This window comes from Cucurbita maxima, unplaced genomic scaffold (assembly GCF_002738345.1).
Source record: "Cucurbita maxima cultivar Rimu unplaced genomic scaffold, Cmax_1.0 Cma_Scf00007, whole genome shotgun sequence".
Lineage (NCBI taxonomy): Eukaryota > Viridiplantae > Streptophyta > Magnoliopsida > Cucurbitales > Cucurbitaceae > Cucurbita > Cucurbita maxima.
This window is the reverse complement of record NW_019272023.1, coordinates 2,359,246-2,369,611: the sequence shown is the minus strand read 5'-3', so window position 1 is coordinate 2,369,611 and position 10,366 is coordinate 2,359,246. Positions and strand designations below refer to the sequence as shown.

General features: G+C 36.7%; 2 protein-coding genes across 2 annotated transcripts; both read right to left on the bottom strand.

Moving 5' to 3' along the window:
• Positions 1 to 644: 644 nt before the first annotated feature.
• LOC111482299 (probable protein S-acyltransferase 4) lies at positions 645 to 5,680 on the bottom strand. Its single transcript, XM_023128010.1, has 6 exons — positions 4,950 to 5,680; positions 4,039 to 4,227; positions 3,117 to 3,425; positions 2,787 to 3,008; positions 1,775 to 2,313; positions 645 to 1,011 (listed from the first exon to the last, which is right to left on the bottom strand). The coding sequence occupies exons 1-5, from the start codon at positions 5,001 to 5,003 to the stop codon at positions 1,783 to 1,785; spliced, it is 1,305 nt and encodes a 434-aa protein (XP_022983778.1). The 5' UTR covers positions 5,004 to 5,680; the 3' UTR covers positions 645 to 1,011; positions 1,775 to 1,782.
• A 1,504-nt stretch (positions 5,681 to 7,184) lies between these two features.
• On the bottom strand, positions 7,185 to 10,219 carry LOC111482349 (probable aquaporin SIP2-1). Its single transcript, XM_023128094.1, has 3 exons — positions 9,718 to 10,219; positions 7,647 to 7,907; positions 7,185 to 7,552 (listed from the first exon to the last, which is right to left on the bottom strand). The coding sequence occupies exons 1-3, from the start codon at positions 10,003 to 10,005 to the stop codon at positions 7,388 to 7,390; spliced, it is 714 nt and encodes a 237-aa protein (XP_022983862.1). The 5' UTR covers positions 10,006 to 10,219; the 3' UTR covers positions 7,185 to 7,387.
• Between the last annotated feature and the right edge of the window lie 147 nt (positions 10,220 to 10,366).

Here is a 10,366-nt window from a genome sequence, read left to right as displayed (position 1 = left end):
CAAAGCCACGTCCCCTTCCGCATGGATAACGGTGAAAAACTGCGACCCCACCTCGATCGAATTGGATAAGAGCTCCTGGTCTGGAATCGAGGGTCCATGGAAGAAAAGGCAAGTCTTTCCATTTCCACTCACATGGTCCCAACTGAAATTCATTTCCTCTCATAGTACTCATCCAATAATCCATTCTTCATCCTTTGTTTTAGTAAATAGTTTACTTAGTTTTCAAAGATTTTTTTTTAGCAAATTTCAACGTGTATGAACATAATTAATACTCGCTCCAAATTCATAGGTATTTGGTATAACTTAATATGGATAATAAGTTTGTTTATCTTCCATTTTAGTATTAATTTAGTCCTTTATGTTTAATATCTTATAATTTTCCAATATTTTTCGAATGTTTGAAGTTGTTTTAAGGCCTCGTTCATAAGTTTTTTTGATCTCTATATTTCGTTGTGATCGTAACAGACAGCTTGAGTTTGACAAAAGTAATTTAGTGAACCTTAATCTTCACACGAAATTGAATTTAAAGGTTTCAGGACAAAGGTAAGGCCACTTTTAGCAAAGTTAAGGAGAGATTACGGGACAAAGAGAAGTAAAGAAAACCAAACATACAAGTCAACCAACTAGACAATCAATTTTCTTTCCTTAAATCAAAGGTTTCTTATAAAACCAAACAGATTTAGCCGACAAGAAACAAAAAAGTTGCAGAAAAAACCAGAAAAAATGGATCAATGTCTCAAGAAAACCTGATTTTGGCAGGTGGAATTTGAGCTTTATTCTGTAGCACTTTAGATACATGAAAACGCAAAGCAACCAACACTTCTAACAAAGAGAACCAGAAAATTCTTCATCCACCATAGAGCCTTTGATGTTCTTCGTCCAACATTCATTAAGCTTCTACACCTAAAGTACATCACTATCTTTCTTAAGCCATTTCTCACAGCTTCTAACCAAAGCAGCAGCATTTACAGATGCATACTGCTTCTTCCCTGCCTCCTCTGAAAATGTAACCTGTTGCACCACCCAAATTTGTGAGCATAATTTCGATGAGGGCCAGAGAGACTCGTAGATGACATGAAACGCACCGAGAAAACATCCAGACAATGATATTGCGCAAAATATACAGTTGAAGTTGAGTCATACAAAACGATCTCAACTTTGTTAAAAGATAACTGAACAAGACACAAAATGAAAACTCCGTTCCATCTCGACAAAGAGAGATGGATGGTTGGAATAATAGAATAATGTTAGCATACAAACATATATAATGAAAATGACACAGCAACATCAGGTAAAAAGTCATTTACTTGTAATAGGAAGTGGGGTTGAAGAGAGAAAGTCAAGTCAAGAGTGTGTGAGCTAGGTCGTTAAGGCTATACATCACGATGGCGTCTCGAAACGAGTTAAAGGGCGATCATAGTCTTAATCAATGTTCATAAAATTGTGTAAACATGAAGAAAATATTATATACTCCACACCTTTGGTGATGTTTTGAGACATCCTCCTAAGTCGTAGGCTCAAACTCTTAATTGAAATCTTACTAATTTAAAATAAAATGCTCACCATCCCGTGGAGTTGACCTTCAACCTCGCCAAAGATTAGCGGGATAGGCCGTAGGCTACAAGCATAGTGCAAGTAGTGGAGCTCCTGACACTTTATTTGTCATATATATATATTCACTAGATATTGTATTTCTATAAACCGAAGGAAATGATCAATTTGAACATACCTCAACTAGTTAAGGTATAAAATATCGACGGAGGGAGATGCTCACCTTTACGCCTAAAACTTTGAAGCTTGAACTTGAGCTGAGTCATCTGCATCCTTGGTCTTATCTGGGTTTACTCCAGCAAGGATGAAACTTTCTACGGCTACTGCATCACTATCTTCCATAGATGATACTAGCTGAGGATCGGGTGTTCGATCACGGGCACTTTTTGCAAATTCCTCTACTTCTTGGTTGAGAGTAAATAATGGATCAACATGAGGTCTCTCTCCTTCTACAGTCTTCAAATCATCTTCCAGATCATCATCAAATTCCAACCTCCTCAATATCTCGGGGATCGGGAAGGCCTCATCCTCCATAAACTTAGTTCCCCTTTCAATATCAATCTTCTCCTTCGAGCTATGAATTCCTTCTTCAAGATTAGGAGTAACAGCCACCATCACGTGATCATCCTCGGCGAAAGAACGGAACTTATTTGATGAAGGTGGTACCTTGGAGAAAAGTACTTCCCTAAGGTTTATCATCATTCCCCTGTTATATGGATTCTCCTTCTTGTCATACCGATACCGAAAATTCTCGTAGGTAGTCTGTATTAAAAGAGATGTAAAGAAGCTGAGGTGACTTTATCAGAACATGCGAGCAAGTAGAATATTCAAGGTAAGCTAGCATTTGTATAAACAGAAGGGAAAAAAAAAAAAAGCACCAGCCTAAGAGGAGTTTACAGTTCCTCAACAATAAACTAAATTGTTCTCTCTTCTTATTTACCATATTTCATGTTGTATTATCTTTAAACTCTACTGTGGCATCCCGAGAACCATATCGAAAGTTCTCGTGAAAAGAAAATCTCTATAGCTCGGGCTGTTCTTCCCCGCTTTCTTTTGTTCATCTTCCTAATCTTTTACTACTTATTTATTCATTATTGAAAAGACTTCTGCAACCAGTTTGGCCTTATAAACTTAAAAAATAATAAATTTTGATGCATATGCAGATATGATTCTAGAAAGTTAGATCATATTATGCATAAGTTGTTAATCCAAACGGCTGAGTACAAGAAGATTACCTGGTTTGTACATACAAGATAAGAATGGAATATCGAAAGGCCACCGACGAACCAAAAGGCGATGAAGCAATACACTACTAGAATATCTGAAAGGATATCTTTGGATACAGCCTTGAAAAAGGATTCTTGATGATGAATAAGAACAGACAATGAAAACGACAACACGTATACACACAAGATAGTTGAGGTTGTTATGAACAAGAAGAAGAACCGATAATTACGCTGCAATGGTAACAACAATGGATTCAATAGTTAGAGCCCAATGAAAATAGGCAAATAAAGTTTGAGCCAAAGCTTATTCACTTTGTTTTAAGCATACGAATAACTTACTATTCCAATGCACTGCCCAACCCATGGACAGTGATGATCAAATCTCTGAACACAATTGTTGCATATGGAACAATGAGATGCACGAGGCGGCCGATAAAACAGACAAGTGTCGCAGTACTTGACTTTGACTATATGGCCATTTACCGTCATGTCTTTAGTTCGAGGGATTTTCAGATGTGGCGTTCTACCATTGATCCATTCCATGGATGGTGTAGCCATGTCTTCTGATTCATCTGATTCAAGAGGCCTTGAATTTCGCGGCAGTATTCCTGGATCTCTACTAGAAGTCAAGAAGAGAAACATCAAATCCTGCACATAGTTTACTTCACGGGTGAGAATGCTGCGAGATTCTTTGCTTATACCACAATGAAATCTTCATAATTAACTAAGTCGAGCTATCGACATACACGGCTCGGTTTCGGGTTTTGTTTAGTTGTCAACAATCATAGAGGAATAACGACAACTCTAAAGAGCGAAAAAGTCGAAAGATTACAAAAAGAAAATCATGGAAGGAATTATTCTACACCATCTAATCTCAATAGACTATAGTTTTCCATCATTCTTTCTTTATTTCAAGCTCTTTCTTTCAAGCTCTTTCTCACTATAGACCACCTTACTAAGAAAACATAAAACTGTAATATCCAAACCCATTGCTAACATATATTATCCACTTTGGCCCATTACGTATCACCGTCAACCTCACGGTTTTAAAACGCATCTGCTAGGGAGAGGATTCCACACCATTATAAGGAATGTTTCGTTCCCCTCTCCGACTGATGTGGAATCTCATAAGAATTTATGAAAAGAACAAGGAATGGCAGAAGCTATGATTGGGGATAGAAATTGAATGACAGAGCAAGATTCATGTAGCCCGTATAAAAGTATTGGGGGCAATTTTAAGTCCAATCAAATCAAAACTCACCAGAAAAGTAAGACTGAGACCACCAAATAATACAGGATACCAATGAGCGTTCCCAGGTGGTTCCACATTATGAATCTTCAAAAATATCTTTATGCAGAAAGCAACTGCAGGACAAGCAATAAGGCATATGGAGAGAAACAGAGATGATACGTCAGGCCCAAATATCAATCTCCCACCACAGAAGAATCTCTGAAAGACAAAGTAAAACGAGATATCAATTTGGGAATGTATGTATAGAGATATAGGTATCATTCTCCCACTTGTATATGTTTATGATATTATCATCACTAAAAATGATACATAAGGTACTGTAACCATCAAGACTTCAAAGTCACAGAAGTTTAAGAAACGTCAAACTCCTTAAATATTTAAGCATAAGTGTTGAGGATTATCATGAGGAGTAGTCCCACATCAAGAAGAATATCATGAGTTTATAAGTAAGGAACATTATCTTCATTAGCACAAGGCCTTTTGGGGAAACCAAAAGCAAAGCCACAAGAGCTTATGCTCAAATTGGACAATATCGTACCATTGGGGAGCTAGGAATCGTATTCTCATATAATGTTTTATATCCTAGCGCTCAGCTATTAGTTTAGGAAAATGATCTACACTATTTGATCAAAAAAATCAAACAAACAAGGTATCTGATCATGAAATACAGAAGAATTCTACTAGTTATTTCTGTTTACATGAATATCAACACTCTCACATGCAACTTAGATTTTCCATCAACATTCTCAGCTCGTAAACAGTCATCAAGATGAACTAGAACAACATCAGTCAATTGTAAAGAAAGAAACAATGGTACTGATACATCAAACACTATCTCAAATTGCAAACGTCCAATCAATCAAATAATGAATTGAAAACAAACCCATCAACAAAAACAAAAAGAAAGGGTAAGAGCTCACATTACTTCCCCTCCAAACTTGGTAAACTCTTCTGGGTTTCTTCAGCGGGGCCATACCGAGTCCGGTGAACGATCCACCCAACTCGGACAATCCTATACCCAAAACCAAGGAGGAAAAAACACAGCCCGCTCTTATTCGTTCACCAAAAGAGCCATGGAAAAACAGACACCCCACCCCCAAGCCAAACCCAAATCAAAGCATGATTCAAGAAATCAAGAACTCCCCCTTTTGGGGTCGATTTTTTTTCAACGAAACGACGTGCGGACACGTGAGAGAAGAGAAGAACAAAGGGTTGAATCTTAGAACGAAATAGAGAGAAAGAGAGAGAGAGAGAGAGGGAGAAGGAGAGGAGATGGGTTCGGAGGTTTTTCGATCAAAAACCAGCTGAGCCGCTCCGCTCGTGAAATGAATCGATTTCCAGATTTCGGAAGAACGCGGAGTAACCCAAGAGAGGTTCCTCACAGCCTCGCTCTTCCTCGCTCTCCCTCGCTCTCTGTTTGTGAAATCGATCAAATGGGGTTAGTGGCATTGATGTATTGGGCGGAAGTTTCAATTTCTCGCGGCATTTGCGCACGACGTACCCAACATTCTTTGTCGTTTGGGAATCGAAAGCGCATAAAAATAATAATGGGAATCGGCAAAGCTTTTGAACTTTGCTACCTCCATCATTCGAATCATGAAACGTGCTGTCACATAGCCTCAAGCTTCTTTCTTTATTATCATTCCAATCTTCTCCCGTTCCACAGGACTGACGACTTCGTACTGGTAGCTTCACTGCCAAGTTACCTTGAATATTACCCTTTTTTTTTTCACCTTATCCAAATTAAAAAAAAAAAATCAAAATATTTATAAAAAATTAATTAATTAAAGTTCAACACATGGCAAATCGTGATTGAACCACTGATATAAGTATCTATGTTATATTATTTTTTTTTAAAATCTAAAAATAAACAACTATATATTAAAAAAATTAATCAACGAATAAACATTTTTTTATTTTTTATTTTTTTTATTAATATATAAAGTCCACGTTAATGATATTTTGTTAATATTTTTATTATATTCCTTCAATTGTTCTGTATATGAAAATGTGGATCAAACTCAAAAGACATGAAAATTAAGTATATTTGATTATATAGGGAAATTCTTTTATATATATATATATATATATATATATTTATTTATTTATTTTCAAATTTTGGGAAATTTATTGGATAATATTATTTTTTATGTGATTTCATTATTTTTTTAATAAATGACGGGTATATATTAATTATTGTTGATCTATACTACTTTAGCTTCAAAATATGACATTTAAGTTTTGGATCCATCGACAATTCTGCAAAATTCGATTTTGACATAATTCGTTTGTTCGTTGGATTAGAGTAAGCACTGCACAATCACTAATCCACTGTCACAAAGATGTCACGATACAATAGAACTTCCAAAAAGGTTATATACTATGGTTCAAAGAGTACGATTATCGCAAATAAATTCATATAATCATCCAATAATTTCCAGGTATACTTGATTTTGATGTGTTCATTTCTTTAATGTGAATAGAAAATAAATAAAAAGACAGAAATACATAATAAACAAATAAAGATAACATAAACAAGACAACAAATTTAAAAACTCCACCTAGTTGTCTCTAGTTTTTTTCCTTTTTTTTTTAATTTTTTAAATAGAAAGTTGTCACCTAGGTGTCATCTCATCATTAAAAAGATGTATATATATTATATATATATAATTGTTTAAAATAGTTTAAAAAATAATATCTTTTGATTTTTTAAAATTTCACTAATATCTTTAAATTTTTTTTAAAAAATTTAAAAATATCAAACTCTTTTAAAAATTTTAAAAATACCTTTAATTTTTTTAATTAATTTTTTTTTTAAAAATACTCATGAACTTTCTAAAGAACATTAAAACGATTATAAATAATCTATGAGGTGTCGATAAACAATTTTCGTCCATATATTAACCGTAAAATTTTAAAAAAAAATTATAAAGATAAATGATATTAGTGCTACTTTTAAAATTTTATATATATATATAAAAAGTGAAAAGATATTAATGAAACTTTTTAAAGTTTATAGATTACTATCAATTTCCATACAAAATTAGTATTTTTTAAAACTTTTTTGAAAGTAATGAGTATTATTGAAACTTTTGAAAGTATAAGGATATGAACGTATATCTCTTTAAGAAGTAGGAGAGTAGAACATCCAACAATTAGCACCACAAAATGTACGATCTTTCTACGTTTATTCAAGTAATCGGTGGTCTTATCCATCGAGCTACGCATAGCTAGAGTGGACAAAAAACGTGCAATCTTGAATAGCAAGAAAAGCATGCACAGATCACTAAACAATTATATACATTTTGAACAATGCTAAGGAATCCATCAGCAGAGCAACTCACTTCATCAACCTTAATCATTCTGATTTCTTCTTTGTATTTACTTCCTCCTCTTTCGGTTTTCGAAATAGTACCTTAAACGTCGATACCGCTGCTATAGTTCCTTGAATCGGAGCAATCCAGTATACAAGAATGTGTTCTTTCGTTATATGTTCCCCACGAGCGTATGCCCATCCCATTACCTATGGAAAAGTTGAAAACGATTAGTCCGTTGAGCGTCCTTTCGACGTCGAAAATCGATGTGAATAAAAGAACGATATCATCATCAACACTTACGGATGCGGGGTTCATACAGCCACCAGTTAAGTCAGAACCAAGAACATGAAGTGTTAACTTGGAGAAACTTGAGATCCAAGTCTTCATGAAGAAATTTCCAGGGATTTTTTTTGAAAGTCCGAGTGAGATGAAGACGATGCCGAACGTTAACAACCCTTCTGTCAACGCACCGTGATGGATGCCAACGTTCAAACGGGGTCCTCGTCCTGCTTCGGGAAACGTGTGGATAATCAGCCTAACAGCAGTGACAGCTCCAAGTACCTGAAGAGAGAATTAGGCCATAACTTGTTATGTTTTTGGAGTGAGCATGGAGATGCATGTTTAGGCCATATACTTCCCTGTCATGTTGTCTCACAGCCTCAAACAACCTAAACACTTGACCCGGTCTGAAGAAAGAAGAAAATCGACCTTATAGAGAAGTGGATAAGAGCTTATAGACTCAAGTGGTTAGCTCGGTGAAAACTCACACGGTATCATATGTGAGTTTCATATGGGATATTCTTGTGGGCTTGTCTATATGCACTTGTATATTCTTTTATTTTTCTAAATGAAAGTTCGGTTTCTTTAAACAAAGTTTACCGACATTCATACGAGAAAAAGTTCAGCAGTAACGATGACTCGTCATGAGCCTGAGAAGCTCCGAACGGACGACATAGCATTAGAGAACATTCTGTTGAGAATAGCTCAGGTAAGGTAAAAACTCCTAAACTATCCAAATCTCATCTCATTGTGCTGGCTTTTGGCCTAAAGGCTTCAATAATCCCCAGAAGAATGGCAACATTCAAACCTCCCTAATATGAAAATCTACCTTATATTTAGAATTTTGTTGCGATGAACTTTGACAAACAATCCCCATATAAAATGTATGCTCTTTCCAAATTTGCCTCCTAATTATTCAATTGAATTTGGGATTTCGTTTGTGTTTATGTTGGCGATTTCTGATGTGAATTCGGCGGGTCGTCCCACCCTTCCTACGGGTTCCCCCACCGACCCAGTGACACACCAACCACGCCCCTTCCCTGACCCTACCCCCTCAATGCCAAGCGCTCTTTTTATTGACTGTGAGATCCCACATCAGTTGAAGAGGAGAATGAAACATTCTTATAAGAGTGTGGAAACCTCCCCCTAACAAACGCGTTTTAAAAACCTTGAGGGGAAGCCCGAAAGGGAAAACCCAAGGAGGACAATATCTACTAGTGGTGGGCTTGGACTGTTACAAATGATATCAGAGCTAGGCACAGGGCAGTGTGCCAACGATAACACTGGATCCTAGGGGATGAATTGTGAGATCCCACATTAGTTGGAGAGGTAATGAAGTGCTTGTAAGGGTGTGGAAACCTCTCCTTAACATGCACGTTTTTAAAAACCTTAAGGGGAAGCACGAAAGAGAAAGCCCAAAGAAGACAACATCTAGTGACTGTTACAAATGGCATTAGAGCTAGGCATCGGGCGGTGTGCCAGTGTGGACGTTGGCCCCCAAGGGGGGTGGATTGTGAGATCCCACATTGGTTGAAGAGGAGAACAAAACATTCCTTATAAGGGTGTTGAAACCTCTCCCTAACAAACACGTTTTAAAAGAGGGGAAGCCAAGAAGGGAAAGTCAAAAGATGACAATGTGTGCTAGCGGTTGGTTTGGACGGTAACAAATGGCATCAAAGCCAAGCACCGGTCCAAACCATAGCAAGGTCCATAGTGTGTGACCACAACAATGTCCATAGTGTCAGTTCTCTCATGTAATACCTATCCGCCTAAAAGGTTGACCTCTTTAACAATTCTAACCTTCTGAAGTGAGAAAAACAGAAGAAAGAACAACAAGCCAAAGGATTGAAGATCCGTAGACAAACATCCCAGCCCCATAGGCAGAAATGGAAGTCAACCAACGATGAAAGCAAGAAATAAGCAGCAGCACAAGCTTCCCTATAGAATAAATTTCTAAGTCAAACAGAAGAGTGTTCAGGTGTTAATATAACATCAAATTCAAGCTTGGGTTGAACACAAAATCATGGCGATGCAAACAACAACAGAACCCAGACTAAGTAATACAACTACAAAATGAAGGGGGGAAAAGAACCTGAGCAGGAATTCTGGCACCAGCAGTGAAGAGAAAGCTACTGAAACCCCCAGAAAAAGCAGCCGACAAGACATTAAGAGGATTGTAAGCCGCCCCTTTGGAAATTTCCACCAAGAACGCGAACAAGAACATGTTAAGAATCGAAAAGGCAGCCTTGACAACCTCGCCAATCGGATCATTTCCGAACCCCAATAACCCGAAAACAAAGATCTTAACCAAAACCCCCGACCATAACCACATAAAAGATAGGGCAAAATCCAACACAAGCAATCGAGCCCCAGAAGCCATCGTTGAAATGGAGATCTTCTGGGGTTCTTTCAGTGACCCTGATCTTTACTCGATTGATCGAAGTGAAGAGAAAAATGAAGGAACGTTGACCGTAGGTGGGCGGGATTTTGATTGGACCTAGACGACCTTAGAATGTCTGAACGACATTCGTCTTCTTACGATATTATCGGATTCCAATGCGGCGGCGGTCGATCAACGTTGATTAGCATTTGACGGAATATTTTAATACAGAATCTGAGTTTTATCAAAACTAAAAAAAAAAAAAAAAAAGAAATAAATATTCTTAACAATTTTTTTAAAGGAAAATTATTAATACAGATTAAAATATTTTATTTAATCTTCTTCCTTCGTTATATATATA